The sequence below is a fragment of the Salvelinus fontinalis genome, chromosome 5, assembly GCF_029448725.1.
Source record: "Salvelinus fontinalis isolate EN_2023a chromosome 5, ASM2944872v1, whole genome shotgun sequence".
Classification (NCBI taxonomy): Eukaryota; Metazoa; Chordata; class Actinopteri; order Salmoniformes; family Salmonidae; genus Salvelinus; species Salvelinus fontinalis.
The window spans coordinates 42,824,221-42,846,493 of record NC_074669.1 but is presented as its reverse complement, the minus strand read 5'-3'; the positions used below and the strand labels follow the sequence as shown (position 1 = coordinate 42,846,493).

Here is a 22,273-nt window from a genome sequence, read left to right as displayed (position 1 = left end):
CACTAGATGTCAACAGTCATGAGAAATAGGTTGAGGTTATTCCTTTGTGTAATGAAGAAATATATATATATATATATATCTTGAAGTCGAGGAACTCCAGGTGTCCTGGACATGCGCTTCAATCAAACAGAAGGCACGCAACATTTTGTTTTAATCCTATATTGAACACATATCATCCCGTCTTCAATTTTATCGATTATTAACGTTAAAAAATACCTAAAGTTGTATTACAAAAGTAGTTTGAAATTTTTTGGCAATGTTTACAGGTAACCTTTGAGATATTTTGTCGTCAAGTTTGAGCAATTTGGAACCGGTGTTTTTCTGGATCAAACACGCCAAATAAATTGACATTTTGGATATATATCGACGGAATTAATCGAACAAAAGGACCATTTGTGATGTTTATGGGACATATTGGAGTGCCAACAACAGAAGCTCGTCAAAAGTAAGGCATGAATTATATTTTTATTTCTGCGTTTTGTGTCGCTCCTGCAGGGTTGAAATGTTTTCTCTCTTTTGTTTACTATGGTGCTATGCTCAGATAATAGCATCATATGCTTTCGCTGAAAGGCCTATTTGAATTCTGACATATTCGCTGCATTCACAACCAGTGTAGCTTTAATTTGTTATCTTTCAAGTGTGATTTAATGAAAGTTTGATTTTATAGTAATTTTCATAGTAATTAATTTTAATTTGGCGCTCTGCATTTTCTCAGGCTTTTTTGCCAAGTGATAGAGTAGCGTCTTGCCTAAACTCAGATTTTGGATATAAATATGAACTTTACCGAACAAAAAATAACACGAAGTCCTATGAGTGTCATCTGATGAAGATTATCAAAGGTTAGTGATTCATTTTATCTCTATTTCTGCTTTTTGTTACTGCTCTCTTTAGCTGGAAAATGGCTGTCTTTTTCTGTGACTTGGCTCATACCTACCATAATCGTTTGGTGTGCTTTCGTCGTAAAACCTTTTTGAAATCGGACACTTTGGCTGGATTTACAACAAGTGTAGCTTTAAAATGGTGTAAAATACTTGTATGTTTGAGGAATTTAAATTATGAGATTTCTGTTGTTTGAATTTGGCGCCCTGCAATTTCACTGGCTGTTGGCGAGGTGGGACGCTAGCGTCCCGAACGATCCCAGAGTTAAGATACAGTACCAGTCAAAAGTGTTGACACACCTACTCATTCAAGGTTTTTCTTGATGTTTTACTATTTTCTACGTTGTTGAGAGAATGCCAAGAGTATGCAAAGCTGTCATCAAGGCAAAGGGTGGCTACTTGAAGAATCTCAAATATATTTGATTTGTTTAACACTTTTTTGGTTACTACATGATTACATATATTGACTACGACTTCAGTATGCTGCATATTGGCAACTAAACCTTTCAAATGCCAGTACCATGATCCAACCAATCATGCTTATGCCAGTCATGGTACAGTTGAAGTTTACATACACTTTGGAACTTGTTTTAACAAGAAAACTTAATAAAACTTCAAATTTCAAATATAAAATTAAATCCTCACAGGGGCGACGTATACAGTTGAAGTTGAAAGTTTACATACACTTAGGTTGGAGTCATTAAAATTAGTTTTTCAACCACTCCACACATTTCTTGTTAACAAACTATAGTTTTGGCAAGTCGGTTAGGACATCTACTTTGTGCATGACAGAAGTAATTTTTCCAACAATTGTTTACAGACAGATTATTTCACTTATAACTCACTGTATCCAATTCCAGTGGGTAAGACGTTTACATACACTAAATTGACTGCATTTAAACCTGCTTGGAAAATTCCAGAAAATTATGTCATGGCTTTAGAAACTTCTGATAGGCTAATTGACATAATTTGAGTCAATTGGAGGTGTACCTGTGGATGTATTTCAAGGCCTACCTTCAAACTCAGGCTTGACATCATGGGAAAATCAAAAGAAATCAGCCTCATAAAAAAATTGTAGACCTCCACAAGTCTGGTTCATCCTTGGGAGAAATTTCCAAACACCTGAAGGTACCACGTTCATCTGTACAAACAATAGTATGCAAGTATAAACACCATGGGACCATGCAACCGTCATACCGCTCAGGAAGGAGACGCTTTCTGTCCCCTAGAGATGAACGTACTTTGGTGCGAAAAGTGCAAATCAGTCCCAGAACAACAGCAATGGACCTTGTGAAGATGCTGGAGGAAACGGGTACATAAGTATCTATATCCACAGTAAAACAAGTCCTATTTCGACATAACCTGAAAGGCCGCTCAGCAAGGAAGAAGCCACTGCTCCAAAACCGCCATAAAAAACCCAGACTACAGTTTGCAACTGCACATGGGGACAAAGATCGCACTTTTTGGAGAAATGTCCTCTGGTCTGATGAAACAAAAAAAGAACTGTTTGACCATAATGACCATCATTATGTTTGGAGGAAAACGGGGGAGGCTTGCAAGCCAAAGGACTGGTGCACTTCACAAAATAGATGGCATCATGAGGGAGGAAAATGATGTGGATATATTGAAGCAACATCTCAAGACATCAGTCAGGAAGTTAAAGCTTGGTCGCAAATGGGTCTTCCAAATGGACAATGACCCCAATCATAATTCTAAATTTGTGACAAAATTGCTTAAGGACAACAAAGTCAAGGTATTGGAGTGGCCATCACAAAGCCCTGGCCTCAATCCTATAGAAAAATTCTGAGCAAGGAGGCCTACAATCCTGACTCATTTACACCAGCTCTGTCAGGAGGAATGGGACAAAATTCACCCAATTTATTGTGGGAAGCTTGTGGAAGGCTACCAGAAACATTTGACCCAAATTAAACAATTTAAATGCAATGCTACCAAATACTAATTGAGTGTATGTAAACTTCTGACCCACTGGGAATGTGATGAAAGAAATAAAAGCTGAAATAAATCATTCTCTCTACTATTATTCTGACATTTCACATTCTTAAAATAAAGTGGTGATCCTACCTGACCTAAAACAGGGAATCTTTTCTCGGATTAAATGTCAGGAATTGTGAAAAATTGAATTTAAATGTATTTGGCTAAGGTGTATGTAAACTTCTGACTTCAGCTGTATATAATAAGACTACACGATAGATGGTGTAGACTCTTTTAGAGCAACCTCTAAAACTGTTAATGCGTGTTGAATTGCCTTTATCTGCATGGTTGCATACACATTCGAAAACATGTCACTGTATCTTTCTGTCTTTTCTTTAAGGCTGTCAAAAGACTTCAACTGTAATTATGTGAGAAGTTGTCACAAGTTACATTGCATTAGCTTCATCAGACCAGTGTTTTTAGATTAATGATTACATCACTGAGAATATACACCGTTTATTAAATGCAGGCTTGTTTCACAATCTATCCAAGATAAATGGGAAATACCTCCAAACTCTCAGACAAGCACGTTTTTGAGAAGTCCCACTGTTATCATTGTTATGATTTTGCTTTATAATGATTGATATACAGCAAGTATTACTCTGTACCATCATTAACGAGTGGACCTTATTTAGGGTTGTTGGTGTAGCTACATTATTTACCAGTGTGGTGAACTTTCACATGACAATCAGCTTGAGTTGGCATGGGTATGTGAACCAGTCTTTTTCATGTTTCTGTACATTAGTAACCAATGCTATCAGCTAGATAGGAATGGTAACTTCACATCCCATTGTTCAGGGTTCAAGTCCAAACCTCAGTCTACTGAGACTTGCTAGTGCCAAAGAAAGCTGGAGAGCGTGGGTGTGCACTCTGTCTATGCATACCATTACTCCTCAATGGGGAAATGCAATCATTGTTCACCATTCTTGATTACAGCATGGTCATCACATTTGTCACACTGGCTAATCAACACAATGTTGAAAACATTTCAACATTTCAACTACTTTAATAGCAACTTTTAACATGAGGTCCAGATATCTCTTGTAAGGAGATAAGTGTTGGTCTTTTTGGATAAAAATGAATGGCTCCAACTACCATATAAATTACAAGGTTTGGTCTTTCATTTATTTCCCCTCAACAGCTGTAGACAGGATATCTGTGACTGAACCTTTCCTATTTATAGCTAATGATGTTTGCTTTGTTGATGGTTGAAAAAGCCAAGCATGCATTGCTCACATAGATAATGTTTATCTGAAACATGTTTTTCCAGCTCCGCTGGAGTTCATGCCAGTCCTAGGACCTCCTACTTGCAGTCTATACCTAAAGTTGAATTCACTTCCATGTTTTGTTAATTGAGAAAGATAATCGAAACTAATCTTGATTTGAGTGTTAATAGGCTGTTAAAAGCCTGCTTAATTACTTGACACATTTCTCTCTCACCACCTGACCAATGGTTCGGTTCAGTTCAGTGCAACTTTTTTACCTTTGTAAATTTAACCATCTGATCCCAGATCTGTGGTTAGGGACTAACCTCTAATTCCAGCCATCCCAGTTCTACCAGACCACTTCTCATCCAGCTGACCCTGACTTCTCTTCCTGCAGTCGCAGACCTCCATTTTATTGGCTTATGCTCTTGGCCCTGAGCCAATAGGCTCTATGTATATAAACTCCTCAAGAGTGCTGAAAGACAAAGTCAAAAAGAAAAAGGGAATCTTACGGTGGTGGACTCACTCAACAACACATCAAAAGAAAAACAGAAAATGTGTAGAGGATTAGCTGCATTACCCCAAACATGTCTGGAAAGGTGAGATACCAAAAGAATTATGCTCTCTCTTCTGCTCTCTGAAAGGGTAATCTCTCCTACTGTAGCTTGCCTGAAATAACCCCAGAGATATCACATCACAAGTTTCTGAGGTTGATTTCTTAGTCGGAAAATGTTTGGTCTGTAATTAAAATCAGATTTCTTTATTCATAGATAATTTTTTATGCTGAGCTCTTTTTTAGTATAGTTGAAGTCATTGACATATGCTGTATGATAATGAAGTTAATTGTGAATACAGTTCTTCATTTTTTAAAAATCTACTTTTTGCAAAACATGTACGATAAATGGAAACTTGATTAAATACTCTTCCAAAATCTTTCAATTGTCAAAAAAGTTGAAAGATTCCAGTTGCAGAGATAAAGGTATTGTTCCATGATCTGATAAGATCTTAATGGCTTAATGATAGCATCTTGCTGACTGTATTCCACTACTGCAGTCCATACTCAGCAATTTCTTCCACCTGCAAGACAGGAAGGTTTTGCCAAACTTAAAAGAAAAAAAGAGGTACAGTTTCTGCACTTTGTCATACTCTGGTGATTAACTTATTAAGATGCAGATTAGGCCAAAAAAGCAAAGAGAAATCAGTATGATAAACTGCACTGGCCTGTTTCTGGCACAAGGGAGGATTATTACATCCCAGTATCATGCATACATGATTTATAACTTGTATATTGAGTTATGCATATTCATTTCTTAAATCAAACTATTACTTGGAGCAGTATTTTTTGATAAAGGAAGTTCATATATAACTGGCAAATAAAGCAATAGAACTCATTGGCTGTTTTTCCAATATGCATTCCCTGAAAACTGTTCATCAATCAAAGCAATTAGACAACAGCTACTAGTTGATAAAAAATCCTGGATTTAAGATATATTTTATTTTCATAGGGGATTAACACCATTACTTAAAATTGCACGTCATTACTTGGAGATTTTTTAAATGTTCATCTGCTTTATGGGCTCTTGGTCAACCTCTTAATTGCAGCCCTGGTTAGATTGGATATTCTGTAGAAACCAATGGAAACATGCGGCCTAGCTTAGTTGAGTGTCATCCCCGGTCAGGAACAACAAGGTCTATCCTGTTAACAAGAAGCTGCACGTATGTATGCACGTGTGGCTGTTGTTTTAGTTTAGCCCATCTACTGATCGCTGACTATAGGGATAGATGAAAGTAATAAAGAGGAATCAACTACCTGCAGTTCACCATATTATTCGTTATTGATCAGACTTTGTCTTGTTTCGTTGTCTGCCGTTTTTTTTTACATGAGTGAGGTGAGCTCTAAGTAATGATAAACTTGGTTATTCTATTCAAAGTCTCTTTGATTTACTCACTAAAAAGTTATCTTTGTATTAAATAATTTTGATTATTGCGTTTTTGGAAATAGCAAGTCAAATTGTTAGTGTGTCATTGTGTCCACAAAGTATTGTGTCCAGCCTCCTTTCTCTTTTTTTACTTTTAGTTTAGTTTGAGATGGTTAAAAGTAGGTATTTTGGTAATTAGAAATTACGGTTAACATATTTAGTTGATTGATGATTAAAAGGAAAATGAAAAATCAGTTAGAAAAAATATATGTTTTATCCCTTTTAAATGTAAATTATTACACGGGTCATTATAGTGTACATTATAGTGTATTGACACTGTGCCATTGAAAACAAAGGCTACATCACATGACCTCTAATGGGCCTGATTCACCTGAGGTGGGGTTGTGTTATCCTGGGTCTAAACTAGGGCAGTGTCGGTCATTAAATTTTGTCAGCCGGTGATTGTCAAGCAAATAACTTCCGGTCTCACAGTAATTGACCATTGATTAACAAACACATTTAGCATCTCCTGGCTTCCACTAATTCATACCTTTGGAACATCTACATTTTAAAAAGTATAATAAATCCATTATTTATTTTAGGCAGGTCTAAAGAAACATGAAATGAAGAAAATGTAGTATATTTCAGAAGAACAGAATAGCATACTCTGAGTCCTTATGTTAGGCCCTGATCTGGCTATGCCATTATGGCTATGGGCTACACTAGTTCATTTAGCTGACACGATTTGCTTAGAATTTTATAGTGTGAAGAATACAATTAAACATAGCTGAATAAAATATAAAGGATATTTTCTCCAAACTATTTGAGGGCGTGAGCACATGTGGCTATTCTGTGTTGAGCGATTAACAAAGAAAAAGGTAATCAAACATGCTTAATTTAAAGTTTTTATTTATGTAACTTTAGTCGTGATACAAACGTTGGGCTACATGTTTTGATTTTTAATGCATTCTAAGGTTACATGATCCGACTCCAATGATGATTTGAAAAAAGTCGCATGAAAGGCATGAGTTCTGCTTGTTTTTTACTGCACAGGCTGTACACGATTCATCATTCTCTCATTCACAATTTGACAAGCACTTGATAATGCCGAGAATTTCCAGGCAGCATCCCCTTTGTGTGGCCATAATGCCACCTAAAAATACCTTTTGCGTTCAGTGGCCGTTGTGGCCTTGGGCTGAATATTATATCTATAATTCCCTTCTCCCGGCTGGGCACTCCGAAGCACCTATCACTCACATGGCTCTCCGTCACGTGATCGGGTCTTTCTCACAGGCTACAAGTGAAGACAGACTCATCGGGGACACAACTGCATGCATCCGTATCCAATTCCGAGGTGCATATTGAAGATATTGGAAGAACTGTCCACATTAACTTTTTGTCAGCCAACAAGCCCAACGAACAGCAAAAGCACTAGTCTATGTCAATCTACTATCCCCCATAGTACAAAAACTGATGCAATTAATCAGAATGTTTAGCTTCAAATGTTGATAAACTATTAGACTATTTCTTCACATTATAAGCACAAAAATGCGCACACAGCAGTAGGTTATAAGGAAAACGTTCCATTAGCAGGAAAACACAATTCTCAAAAGTGACCGCATTTGCGATTATGCATGTAATGCTTTTATTATAAAGGTGCATTTTTATGGTTAATATTATCTTCCCCAAACTTGAAACTCACATGCTGCATATTTATGCCAGTTAGGCTCTACACCATTTGTAAAGTGGATTAATCTGTTTAATTTTAAGTTATTTTAAGTTATTTGGCCACTTTAGTTGTGATATAAACCTTATCAAAACATACAGTACCAGTCAAAAGTTTGGACACAGCTACTCATTCAAGGGTTTTTCTTTATTTTATGATTTTCTACATTGTAGAATAATAGTGAAAACATGAAATAACACATATGGAATCAAGTAGTAACCAAAAAAGTGTTAAACACATCAAAATATATTTTATATTTGAGATTCTTCAAAGTAGCCACACTTTGCCTTGATGACAGCTTTTCACACTCTTGGCATTCTCTCAACCAGCTTCATGAGGAATGCTGTTCCAACATTCTTGAGGGAGTTCCCACATATGCTGAGCACTTGTTGGCTGCTTTTCCTTTACTCTGCGGTCCAACTCATCCCAAACCATCTCAATTGGCTTGAGGTCGGGTGATTGTTGAGGCCTGGTCATCTGATGCATCTTGGTCAAATAGCCCTTACACAGCCTGGAGGTCTGTTTTGGGTCATTGTCAAAACAAATGATAGCGCAAACAAGATGCGCAAACAAGATGAGCAAACAAGATGAGATGTGTCTGTTACTTGAACTCTGTGAAGCATTTATTTGTGCTGCAATATGAGGTGCAGTTTACTCTAATGAACTTACCCTCTGCAGTAGAGATAAATCTGGGTCTTTCTTACCTGTGGCGGTCCTCATGAGAGCCAGTTTCATCATAGCACTTGATGTTTTTTGTTACTGCACTTGAAGAAACTGTAAAAGTTCTTGACATTTTCCGGATTTACTGACCTTTATGTCTTGAAGTAATGACGGACTGTCGTTTATCTTTGCTTATTTGAGCTGTTCTTGCCATAATATGGACTTGGTATTTTACCAAATAGGGCTATCTTCTTTGAAGAATTGTCACGTTCCTGACCTTATTTCCTTTGTTTTGTCTTTGTTTAGTTGGTCAGGACGTGAGCTGGGTGGGCATTCTATGTTATGTGTTTCTATGTTTGGGTTCTTTGCATTAGCCTGATATGGTTCTCAATCAGGGGCAGGTGTTTTACGTTTCCTCTGATTGAGAACCATATTAAGGTAGTCTGTTTCTCACTGTTTGTTTGTGGGTGATTGTTCCTGTGTTAGTGTTTGTACCACACGGGACTGTTTCGTTTTCGTTCGTGTGTGTGTTCGTTCCTGTTCGTGCGTTTTGTTCTCAAGTTCAGGTCTGTTCACGTCGTTTGTTATTTTGTAGTTTTATCAAGTGTTCTTTGTGCTCGTCTTGATTAAATAAATTCATCATGTATTCAACCCACGCTTCATATTGGTCCAATCCTTGCTCCTCCTCAGACGAGGAGGAAGACGAACGTTACAAGAATCTAAAATCTAAAATATATTTAGATTTGTTTAACACTTTTTTGGTTGCTATATGATTACTATATGATATTATATGATATGTTATTTCATTGTTTTGATGTCTTCACTATTATTCTACAATGTGGAAAATAGTAAAAAAAAATAAAGAAAAACCCTTGAATGAGTAGGTGTGTCCAAACTTTTGACTGGCACTATATAGGCCTATGGGCTAGTCTACATGAGGTGTGCGACTATGATTTGAAAAAGTCAACAACAAAAAAAAAGGTATTCACTGTTTCTTGCCTTAAGCTTGGCATCATTCACAAGTGATAATATATCATTCAGAAGTGATAGGCCAATATTGTAGCAAACGGAGCTATTCCTGTGTTTCATTTTCATGCAAGCCAGATAGGTTATACTCCTGTTTTAAAGAAAAACAATGTGCTTAATTATAGGAAAGTTGAGAAATAAATATGGTAGACCTAGCCTATAAAATACTGTAACATTATGGAACAATGTTTTTTAAATGAATCAAATGGTTAGCAGGAGAGGCAAAATGGACAATCCTGGCCTAAAAAACGATGATTTATGTCACGCAGATGAGAGCCAAGTGAACCGAATCACACAGGGTTGTAACACCTAAGGAAGACACTCTTTCCCAGTGTTTTTGCCATTCATGCTCTCCCCATTGAGTAGAATATATCACGGTGACATCTAGATGCCTACCAATATTAGTTATTTCTTGTGTAGGATGCTATTCTACTTGAAATACTGTATAATCCTGGCAGGGGAAAATCCGCCACGTTACTAGATTCCATCGCCAACACTGTTGGTCACACTGCACAGGTCGGCCGGCACCTCGATACAATACGGTGCACAGGTCATTTGCATCAGCTTTAGCGGATCACGAGTATGGCCCATAACACGGATTATGTGTAAAATGCAGCCCGTCAATCCCCCAAAATATGGGTCATCTTTTGAACTGCTAGAAACAACCAATTTTCTCTGTATTAATGGTGGAAACGGTCACGAATCTGTGCTCAGTATTCTCTATTGCACTCAGAGTGACAGTGATGTTTTTCTAGGTCACACAGCTAGATATCTACAGGAATTTAGAGCGAGACAAAATGGCTTTTGTCAACTTGAGGTAGGTAGCTAGCAAACGTTAGCCAGCTTTCTAGCTAGGCTAGCTAAGGAAACATACAGTAATTCAACGTTGGCTAGCAATAAATATGCTTATAAACAAGGCAAGGTACCTACCCAGCAGCTGCTGAAAATAATCTTCCACTTCACAGCCGCTTCAAGATTATATTTATTAAAATAGCCGGAGCTTCAAGTCTCACCCAACAGCATGAAGATGGCACCTGAAACGGATCATTTGAATCTACAGTAAGCATAAGCTATTACTGTAAAAAAAAAAAAAAAAACTATGTTAGAGTAATTTTTACATGAGGCTTCCTAATTACAGTTAATAACAGTATTTTTCAGCATTTTACCCATAATGCAGTGGTAAACTGTGTATCTTACAGTGTTTTACTGTTGAAATTACAGAAAAGTCTTACAGTGTACTGTAGGTCTTCTGCTCTGTTGCTAATTGATTTTCAGCTTGTATTGTATCGAACTTCACTGATTGGTTATAGCTATCTGTGCTCACTTGGTTTTCCTGACAACAATCTGCATTAGCCAAAGCCATTACTATGGTCATTATACTGTTCTCCTGAATGTGTGTAATTTAAAAAAAATTACAGCCCTCATTTCCTCATGTGTTTCCTTTCTCAGGGCTAAAGAGATCAAGTCTAAGTTGGGGGTTCTCCTCCAGAAGCCTGAGAATGGCATTGACCTGATTATCCCCTACCCCGAGAAACCAGAGAAGAAGCCAGAGAAGCTTCAGAAGTGAGTACTGTAGCTTTCTCCTTCCCTCAGACAGCCCTCACACACACAAACATGAACACAAACACGTACTCTCTCTCTCGCACACACACTCCCGCAAACACCTTAGAACAGCATGGCTACAGAGTGCATCAGTTACATCCCTGTGCTCCTCAAAGGAAGGAAACATATAGAAACTGCTCTGCTTCAAACAGTGTCAATTGACATTTGTAAATGTGACTTCTGAAGGTAATTGTGGGTGAATACATATGCACGCACCACATTTCTGTTTTTCATTTTAATATATTTTTTGAAACAAGTTATTTGTTTCATTTCACCAATTTGGACTATTTTGTGTGTGTCCATCACATGAAATCCAAATAAAAATCTATTTAAATTACAGGTTGTAATGCAACAAAATAGGAAAATGCAAAGGGGATGAATACTTTTTCAAGGCACTGTATGTAAACATCATTATTAAAGTGGCATTAATAAAGTGACTAGTGATCCATTTGTTAGAGTGGCCAATGATTTCAAGTATGTATGTAAGCAGCAGCCTCTCTGTGTTAGTGATGGCTGTTTAACAGTCTGATGGCCTTGAAATGTTGTGGGGCCCCAGTGTTGAGGATCAGCGAAGTGGAGATGTTGTTTCCTACCTTCACCACCTGGGGCGGCCCGTCAGGAAGTCCAGGACCCAATTGCACAGGGTTGGGTTGAGACCCAGGGCCTCAAGCTTAAGATGAGCTAGGAGGGTACTATGGTTTTGACTGCTGCGCTGTAGTCAATGAACAGCTTTCTTCCATAGGTATTCCTCTTGTCCAGATGGGATAGGGCAATGTGCAGTGTGATGGCGATTGTATCGTGTGTGGACTTATTGGGGTGGTATGCAAATTGCATTGGGTCTAGGGTGACAGGTAAGGTGGAGGTGATATGATCCTTGACTAGTCTCTCGAAGCACTTCATGATGACAGAAGTGAGTGCTACGGGGCGATAGTCATTTAGTTCAGTTACCTTTGCCTTTTTGGGTACAGGACCAATGGTGGCCATCCTGAAGCATGTGGGGACAGCAGACTGGGATAGGGAGAGATTGAATATGTCCGTAAACACACCAGCCAGCTGGTCTGCGCATGCTCTGAGGACGCGGCATGGGTTAACACGTTTAAATGTCTTACTCACGTCAGCCACGGAGAAGGAGAGCGCACAGTCCTTGGTAGCGGGCCACGTTGGTAGCACTGTATTATCCTCAAAGCAGGCAAAGGTGTTTAGACGTCGGTGTCTGTAACGTGGCTGTTTTTTTTTTGTAGTATGTGATTGTCAGGAGTCCCTGCCTCATACGTCTTGTGTGTGAGCCGTTGAATTGCGACTCCACTTTATCCCTATACTGATGTTTCGCTTGTTTGATTGCCTTTCGGAGGCAATAACTACACTGTATTCGGCCATATACCAGTAACTGAAACGTAGCTGGTTTGAATCCCTGAGCTGACAAGGTGAAAAATATTTTGATGTTCCCTTGAGCAAGGCACTTAACCCTAATTGCACCTGTAATTCACTCTGGATAAAATATGAGAATGAGAGAGATCATCCACTTACTTGTGGAACCTCTTACATAATGGCTATTTCCCCCACTAGCTCAGTAGTACAGCCATCAATTAAGGTTAGATGCTGCAGGGCTCTCTCTCGCACTAGTGTGTGTGTGTGTGTGTGTGTGTGTGTGTGTGTGTGTGTGTGTGTGTGTGTGTGTGTGTGTGTGTGTGTGTGTGTGTGTGTGTGTGTGTGTGTGTGTGTGTGTGTGTGTGTGTGTGTGTGTGTGTGTGTGTGTTTGTATTAGGGGCAGAACAATCGAGGACCTCTAAACCTCAATGACCTTACAGGGTGCTGTATTAATAGGCCGTGGGTGACAAACTGTTTAATCAAAGGTAAAGTGCGTGTTGTTTAACTGTAATATTGTGTTTGTGTGTTGAACAGGCCCATTCCTGAAGAGGCTGCTCAGTGGCGTGAGTCCCTCGACCATGTGCTGACCAACAGCTGTAAGTACGCCCAGAAATACACACACACACACACCAAATAGGTCCTTGTGAAAAGCCATGATGTCTTCAAGAAAACCATATGTTTCTTAACCCAATCATATGATACTTTATGAGTGATGCCAAATACTGAGCAGACTTAGAATTAACACTAACTCTGATGGTATTCATTATGCAGAGAGATCTCCTGGGAGAACTAACATTTTATAATCCATCTGTGAACATAAAGTCTATATTATGTAAAAAATGACACCTGGGTCTGAATTGAAACAGCTGGAAAATACTGAATGCTTTTAAGGGTCTGGTCTCAATCTTCTAGTGTTGCATTCCCCAAGGCTGTGGTGTGTGTGTGTGTGTGTGTGTGTGTGTGTGTGTGTGTGTGTGTGTGTGTGTGTGTGTGTGTGTGTGTGTGTGTGTGTGTGTGTGTGTGTGTGTGTGTGTGTGTGTGTGTGTGTGTGTGTGTGTGTGTGTGTGTCATTATCGTCCAGGTCGTGTGAATGACCAGACACAGTGCTTAAGCCAGATTGTTTATGTTTGCGTCAGAAGCCTCATATACTCAGAGCTGGCTGGAGAGATGATGAGCTCAGTCACACACACACACACACACACACACACACACACACACACACACACACACACACACACACACACACACACACTGGGAAGCATGATTTACTAAGAACTGGTTTGAGTAATGTTGTGCTGGTGGTGATATGTGTAAACTGCTCTGCACCCAGAAGATTCCTGATGCCGACACAACAGACAAAGCAACATGCTGCCATTAATGATGCTTAAATGTATGCAATCACTTTCCCAAAAATGATAAGATGGCATTATGCCAGGAATCTCTCCTCACTTACAACATACATGTGTAAATCATATAGTTATCTGTGATCAGATATGTACTGTACATACATAAATTCTTACGTACATAAGTACATGATTTAGGCTAGTGGGTTGTATTGGTACCACATGCTGTGATCTTAGTGTATGGTAGTAGCCTACTGCATCTCCGGTTTACTAACCACCGGTCCTGGCAACCCATCATTACGCACACCTGGCAACCCTCATTACGCACACCTGCCCCCCATCCTGAGGCACACCATCACTACCCTGATTACTCCCTCTTTATCTAGCACTCCCTAACATCACTCTTCAGGTAGTATTGGTTCTGTGTTCATGTCCAGACACTGTGCTTGTTTTGTATTGTGCTATGTTCTTTATTATTAATACTCACCACCTGACTCCCAGCGTCATAGTTACACCTACCCTTACGAAAAAAACATGTCAAATTTGCAGTGTCACATTCGGAAAAATGCAATTTCAAATGGGAAACCATATTCTCACATTTATAAAATGTTGAGTTCACATGTTAAAACCACCTTTTCACATGTGAGAAGATTAACATGTTTTCACTTCACATGTGAAAACACATTTTCTGTTTCATATTAAATCCAAATGTTAGATGCTACCACCCTCCTCTAAATCAAAACCAAACATGAATTTCATGTTGTGTTCTCATTTTCTGCGCACACTTGTCTGTGTTTCACACCTGTTTGTCCTAGCTAATCAGCGTCGCAATACAGGCACCATGCTGCCGGACAGGAAGTAAAACGGAGAGTGTGCGAGCAAACATTGACATCTACAGTATGTTTGGTTTTGATTTGGAGGTGGGTGTGGTAGCATCTAACAATTGCATTAAATTATTTCCTGGGAACTGCTCCACACTGCAAAAAAAAACACTTTCAATCAGAACCGTCTATTGAATACAGATACACTACATGACCAAAAATATGTGGACACCTGCTCGTTGAACATCACATTCCAAAATCATGGGAATTAATTGGGAGTTGGTGCCCCCTTTGCTGCTATAACAATGTCCTTTCTTCTGGGAAGGCTTTCCACAAGATGTTGGATTATTGCTGCGAGAACTTGATTCCATTCAGCCACAAGAGCATTAGTGAGGTCGGGCACTGAGGTTGGGCGATTAGGCCTGGCTTTCAGTCGGTGTTCCAATTCATCCCAAATGTGTTTGATGGGGTTAAGGTCAGAGCTCTGTGCAGGCCAGTCAAGTTCTTGAACACCGATCTCAACAAAACATTTCTGTATAGACCTCGCTTTGTGCACAGGGGCAATGTCATGCTGAAACAGGAAAGGGCCTTCCCCAAAATGTTGCTACAAAGTTGAAAGCACAGAATCGTCTAGAATGTCATTGTATGCTGTAGCGTTAAGATTCCCTTCACTGGAACTAAGGGGCCTAGCCCGAACCATGAAAAACAGCCCCAGACCATTATTCCTCATCCACCAAACTTTACAGTTTGCACTATGCATTCAAGTAGTTAGCGTTCACCTGGCATCTGCCAAACCCAGATTCATCCTTCAGACTGCCAGATGGTGAAACGTGATTCATCACTCCAGAGAACACATTTCCACTGCTCCAGAGTCCAATGGCAGTTTGCTTTGGCATTGCACATGGTGATCTTATGCTTGTGTGAGGCTGCTTGGCCTCCAAATGAACAGTTATTGTGCTGACATTGTTTCCAGAGGCAGTTTGGAACTCGGTAGTGAGTGTTGCAACCGAGGACAGATGATTTTTACACTCTATGCGCTTCAGCTCTCGGCAATCCCGTTCTGTGAGTTTGTGTGGGCTACCACTTCGCGGCTGAGCCGTTGTTGCTCATAGACATTTCCACTTCAAAAAACAGCACTTACAGTTGACCGGGGCAACTCTAGCAGAGCAGAAATTTGACAAACTTACTTGTTGGAAAGGTGGCATCCTATGAGGGTGCCACATTAAAAGTCATTGACCTCTTCAGAAAGGCCATTCTACTGCCAATGGTCCTATGGAGATTGCATGGCGGTGTGCTCGATTCTATAAAACTGTCAGCAACGAATGTGGCTGAAATAGCCAAATCCACTAATTTGAAGGGGTGTCCACATAAATGTTTATATATAGTGTAATATGGAACATTGATTTAACAGAAATAAAGTTTGTTAGGAAACCTGAACAAACAGGTAGCATGGGGAAAGTGGTGAAGATTGTGGTGAATTGGTGAAGATTATGTTCTGTAATGTTATTATGTTGGTGTGTAGCAGTGTGATTCAATAGCCTACTAAATGCCACAAGTGAAGTTTCAATCCAAGAAAAATAAAATAGTTCACTACAGTTCAATTCAATGTTCTTCTCCAGAAGAAATTTGATCATCCATAGGGTTTTGTGTCATTTGATTTCAGATTGCTGCGTTTTATTGCCTCTCTGTGTAACACATTGTCTCAAAGTGGCCATTTAGATGGGGGGGAAAAGCCAGAGATATAACATCAGAGGTAGACAATAGGACACGCATCCACGACCTTTGTGTTTCTGCAGTAATGTTCACTATAGTAGAGTCCCTGGATAGATGAAAGCAAAGAGTGTTTTTTCTTTTTTCTGAGTCAAGGGAAGTTGTTGGATCAGGGTTCTGGTTATTTATTTATACTAAACAAAAATATAAAAGCAACATGCAACAATTTCAACAAATGTCTGAGTCACAGTTCATATAAGGAAATCAGTTAATTGAAAAAAATGTATTAGGCCCTAATTCATGAATTTCACATGACTGGGCAAGGGCGCAGCCATAGGTGGGCCTGGGAGGGCATAGGCCAATGAGTTTTTCCCTACAAAAATGGCTTTATAACAGACATAAGTACTCCTCAGTTTCATCAGCTGTCCGGGTGGCTGGTCTCAGACAATCCCGCAGGTGAAGAAGCCGGATGTGTAGGTCCTGGGCTGGCGTGGTTACACGTGGTCTGTGGCTGTGAGGCCGGTTGGACGTACTGCCAAATTCTCTAAAACGATGTTGGAGGTGGCTTATGGTAAAATGAACATTAAATTATCTGGCAACAGCTCTGGTGGACATTCCTGCAGTCAGCATGCCAATTGCACGCTCCCTCAAAACTTGAGACATCTGTGGCATTGTGTTGTGTGACAAAACTGCAAATCTTAGTGTTCTTTTATTGTCCCCAGCACAAGGTACACCTATGCATGATCATGTGGTTTAATCAACTTCTTGATATGCCACACCTGTCAGGAGAAAGGGCAAAGGAGAAATGCTCACTAACAGGGATTTAACACATTTGTAAACAACATTTGAGAGAAATAAGCTTTCTGTGCTTATGGAACATTTCTGGGATCTTTTATTTTAGCTTATGAAACATGAGACCAACAATTTACATGTTATCTTATATGTTTGATCAGTGTACTGTATATACAGTCAGGCCCATTATGTTTTCACTTCAGCAACACATATTGAGGATTAGCGGGGCATGTAAGAATCCAACCCCCAACTCTGATAGTGTAAACACTCAGCCATCGGAGCTTATCATAATCCTATCATAACAGAGGCACAGTGGCAGCATGTCTCTGGAATTCAGGACTCAGGGGAGATCTTGGAGGATTGGCCAAATGCCCTCTGTGTTAAAATATGGGAACAACTCACTGTCTCTACTTTCTCTCTCTTTGCTTCTTCTTTGTTCTTTGCTCTCTGCTTTGTTTCCCTCTCCCCCCACTCTCTCTCTCTCTGATCATTTAATATTCCCATCTCCTCTATCTTTCTGTCTCCCAGATGGCCTGGCCATGTTCCGTGGCTTCCTGCGCTCTGAGTTCAGTGAGGAGAACATTGAGTTCTGGGTGGCCTGTGAGAACTTCAAAAAGATCAAGTCTCCCATGAAGATGACTGTGATAGCCAGAAAGATCTATGAGGACTTCATCCAGACCGAGGGACCCAGAGAGGTGACAGAAAATAAGTCATGCAAATGTGTACTATTGTATTTTTGTATTTGTTGTCCAAGCCCAGACTTACCTTATCCTTCCTGTCTCCGTCTCTCTCTGTCTCTCTCTCTCTGACTCTTTCCTCCCTCCCATCCTTCTCACTTTTCCTCCCTTAAGGTGAACATTGATCATTACACCAAGGATGTGACCCTGAGGAACCTGGTTGACCTTTCCTCCACAACCTTTGACCTGGCCCAGAAGAGAATTTATGCTCTGATGGAGAAGGACTCCTTCGGCCGCTTCCTGAGATCCGAGAAGTACCAGGAGCTGGTTAAATAAGAAGATGATTGCAGAGTAAGGGTAAATTCCAAACCAATTGGTTATCATTTGAAGTGGAATTAGGCCTTTAAAATGATTTGATGGAACTGACTCAAGCAAGACTGCAGGTTTGATAACTAATGACAAACATAAAGATAGATCTCATTCTAAACCACCTTGACTCCATATTTCAAATGACTAATTACTACTATATTTGTCTTATATACCTGTAGCCAATCAAAATTGTACGAGAATTAAAAAAGTAAAGAGTGTGGAAATACAATATGACAATATGACATTATTTGTTAAATGCTTACTCCAACTGAGAGACAAACAAACCACCAATCAATTATACAGTGATTTAAACAAATACATTTGAACATCACCATTTCTTAGAAAGATAAACCAAAGGTCATAATTATTGCAGACAAAATAGTCTGCAATGATTTTGTCCCATAGACTAAATAAAAAGTCTAAATAAATAGTCTAAATAATTAGATCCTAGACAGACAGACAGATAGACAGACCATATTTGTACAACAACTTTCCCAGGAATAAAATACCATTGGCTTTCAGAGTTTCTGGGGAGGAGAATATGACCTCTGCCTTGAGACTCTTAGTGACACATCCAGTACCCATCAAGTGTTCTAAATGGGGGAGAAAGGGTGAAGGACTTCTTGGAACCGGACACTCTAGCGTTCCCACAGCCAAGTAGTAAACAGTCTAAGAAGAAAAGACATACAGTAGAAACCAGGTGCCTTGAGAAGCTGTGAGAATTTCTCCCCAACCATGCTCTCATGCAATCCTTGGGACAAGTGGTAGGCAGTTTGTTCAGTGGTTTACGGACCACTGTATTGTACGTTGATAAGATGGGAATACCGAGTAAGAGTGGATCTCATAAAAGAATAGAACTCAGTATTTTCTCCAAATATTTTTTTGGGGGGGTGAACTAATTGAAAGTCAGTCATTTCACCTAAAGATAGCAATGAAGCATAGGAGATGAGCAAAGGACACATACCCAATAAATCAACATCATAAAGTTTTGTGACTTTTCTACCATAACAAAATAGAAATATATGCACTCCATTATTGATTGACTAATCTTATCAAGTATTTTTATACAGCTTTTAGCATTTCTGTTTATCACTCACCATTCCCTATAATAACTAGTCTTCACACCTTTCATGGTCTGAAAAGCAGATGGTTTTAAAGAGTGGAGGTGTATCAGTATGAAAAGGTTATTGTAGTAGGCTATCTCAGTCTAGTGTAGCAATTATATAAATACCTTACATTGTGTTTCTATTATGCACTTGCATGTTTTTATATATTTTAAGGGTGCAGCTGTCATGGCTATAACATTGAAGTATTATTACACAGAAACTCAGTACCTATACAAGTCCTTATTGTTGCCCCATACACACAATTCAACTTGCTGGAACACTGCAGGTCAGGAGTTGACAATATGGTCATTGTAATTAATTGATTGTCCAATAATAAATGTCACTTGAAGTTAAAATGTTAGATCACATACTTTGCAATCACTTGACATGGTACACTAATAGAGTTTAGTAACGATAAGGCAATTCCACGTTAACAGAATGATGCTAAGACTCAGATTTTTCACTTTAAAATGTATGTCAAACAAAAACAATGACTGCAAAGTTCAACCATACAACTCTATGTTCAAGGACTACTTTAAACAATTTCCACTGACGCGTTTACTTGAAGAACAGTGCAGATGCAAAGTTTGGTAACAGAATGACGGTTTGTCCTGTCTGTGCCATCCTTCTTTTACTAAACTTTTTGAAACGTTTCAGTGTTTTTGTAATATTTTCAGTGGAAATTGTTAAACATCGTCCTAATGCATAGAGTTGTATCTTTGTATTCTCTTACTGTGGAATTTCCCAATACTAACACAAACAGTATGTTTCTGATGTGGTATTGATAAGTGTATCTGGTTAAATAGATTGGCCAATCTACTGCTATTGCTCAAGATGTGCCTTCACTGAAAACACTTATGGACTTATGACTTATGGAGTGCTAAGTTAATATCTGACACATGTATTATTTGGAGTCAACCACATAAAAGACATCAGTACATTAAATTCCTAAAGATGTAGTTATTTTTCTATGTAAATATCTACCAGTATTTAGTAGTATTTGTGTTGATTAAGTTGACTACCCCACTGGACTGAATGGGAGTTGTGACCAAGAGAGGACTGATTGAAGAGTATCCAGGAGAGAACCATGTATTTTAACTGTCATAAAAAAGAAAACATCTGACTATCTATTGTCACTCTGTTTCATTATGCAATATCCATGTATTTTTTACTCTTTTTGTGATCACAAGTTTATCGTTTACGAAAGAACATCTCTCAACATAGTACCCAAGAGAAGGCCTACACAAGGTTTTTTTGCACACCAAGTGTTTCATAATAAGTAATTATTTGTTTGTGTGATGACATAAGGGATCAATATTACACAGATCCATAAGGGAGAGTGGGGTAAGTTGAGCCAAATGGGTAAGTTGAGCCATCCATGTTTCTAGGAAACCATAAAATCCTCCCATAAATAACAATTTTGTGAACTAACACTCGCACTTTACTTTCCCCCCCTTTACTAGCTCTGACTTTGCTTATAGCTACTTTATTGAACACATATACTTACTGTGACTGTGATATGTGGTTGTCCCACCTACAGTAGATATGAATGCACAAACTGTGAGTCACACTGGATAAGAGTGTGTGCTAAATTACTAAAATGAAAATGTAAAAATGTTGACCATATATTTAAAAAGAGTTCATCATTTTATGGAGTTTGTGAAGGAAGAAACCACATGGAAAAAGTGGTAAGCAAGTTTGGTCCAAAAAACGGATTTTCACCATGTCAAATGAATTTACTGTGTTAGAGGTATCATGATGCTTGTATCTAAACCAAAGTAGATAATTTTAAGATTGTTCTATAAATCAGTTGGGGGTCTTTATAAGCTTAAATATAAGGTCCTAAACCTAGCATGAAAGTGCATCCTTGTAGCTGTGTGGGCTAATATAGACAAAATATTTGCCTTGGGGTAAGTTGAGCCAATAGTCATGGGGTACATTGAGCCAATGGTTGACCCAATGGCAAGTTGAGCAAATTGAAGTGTTTTCTTCCAAGGCATAATGCAAGGGATTATCACTGGGATACAAGGTAAAAAACAGGGCCTGGCCTATATTAAAAGTGTAGGAAAAAATACAGTGTTTGTTAGGTGTTAAGGCTGTGTTAAAATATGCTTAAAATAATAAAAATACAAAAAATTGATTGTGATTGTGTTTGAAAAATAAAGATAAAAGTAGTGGTCATTTTTCATTCAGCACAGAAATGCGTGTCGGTTTAACTTGTGCGGTCCTGCGGCTCAATTGACGTGAATTCGGATTATTTCCAGGGATATACAACATTCTGAAATATATGTAAATATCTTTGCTAGAAATAATACTATATTTCCCTTGCGGGAGTAATGCTGAATGGAAAAAATGCCACAACTCACAACTCTCCCCTACATACAGTACACAAAATGAATAACCCCAAAAATAACAATTTAAGACAGAGGGGAGATGATGATAAATCCCATCTAAAATACACACCCGCTATGATATTGTACATTAACAAACACACAGCTTCCTGAGGCAGAGTTAGCTAACCTCCAGACTCACGACTACTCACATGAAGAGAGAGGTTGTTTTTCTTCTAATTAACATAGTGCGTACATTGGACCCAGGAGGAGAGCATCATTTTCCTGCGAGCGAATGAAAACGTCAGAGTAGCGAGTGGAAAACAAAGAGGAAGCTGATGCACAAACAGTGTCACAGCCTAAAATGTAGGCTTCGCACTCCTTATTTCTGTCATGGTTCCTAGAATCACATGGAGGGTTGTGATGTCCCCTTGTGGTCATCTGTGAACCTGACAAAAACGTCTCGTTGGTCTTCTCTCTTCCCTTTTACATGCGTTCACTTCACACACTAGCGGGTTCTGTCGTATGTGTTGAGATTTACACAACCCAAATGGGCAAAAACTGGTTGAACCAATATTGTTTCCACATCACTTCAACCCCCAAAAATCTATGCGATGATGTTGAATCAACGTGGAAAACAAATTGGATTTGCAAAAAGTCATCAACATAAGGTTTGTTTTTTTCACCCAACTTTTAACCTAAATTCAATAACATGGTGACATTTGTTGTTGATTTCATGTTGAATTCAT

The 22,273-nt window shown here is 38.9% G+C and overlaps 1 protein-coding gene and 1 long non-coding RNA gene across 2 annotated transcripts; one reads left to right on the top strand and one right to left on the bottom strand.

Moving 5' to 3' along the window:
* Nucleotides 1-4,508: 4,508 nt before the first annotated feature.
* LOC129855631 (regulator of G-protein signaling 5-like) lies at nucleotides 4,509-21,334 on the top strand. Its single transcript, XM_055923499.1, has 5 exons — nucleotides 4,509-4,674; nucleotides 10,856-10,969; nucleotides 12,911-12,972; nucleotides 17,571-17,737; nucleotides 17,894-21,334. Exons 1-5 carry the CDS (start codon nucleotides 4,631-4,633, stop codon nucleotides 18,053-18,055), a joined length of 549 nt encoding a protein of 182 aa, XP_055779474.1. The 5' UTR covers nucleotides 4,509-4,630; the 3' UTR covers nucleotides 18,056-21,334.
* Nucleotides 14,348-21,889, bottom strand: LOC129855632 (uncharacterized). Its single transcript, XR_008759528.1, has 3 exons — nucleotides 21,737-21,889; nucleotides 17,808-18,043; nucleotides 14,348-17,029 (listed from the first exon to the last, which is right to left on the bottom strand). It is a non-coding gene; the product is annotated as an uncharacterized LOC129855632 (long non-coding RNA).
* Nucleotides 21,890-22,273: the final 384 nt, after the last annotated feature.

What these genes read in the sequence shown, in the direction of transcription:
- LOC129855631 (XM_055923499.1), top strand. Translation starts at nt 4,631, where the DNA reads ATGTGTAGAGGATTAGCTGCATTACCCCAAACATGTCTGGAAAG. An exon ending in AAGCCAGAGAAGCTTCAGAA is followed by an intron (nt 10,970 to 12,910) that starts GTGAGTACTGTA and finishes TGTGTTGAACAG; the next exon opens with GCCCATTCCTGAAGAGGCTG. An exon ending in CCATGTGCTGACCAACAGCT is followed by an intron (nt 12,973 to 17,570) that starts GTAAGTACGCCC and finishes TCTGTCTCCCAG; the next exon opens with ATGGCCTGGCCATGTTCCGT.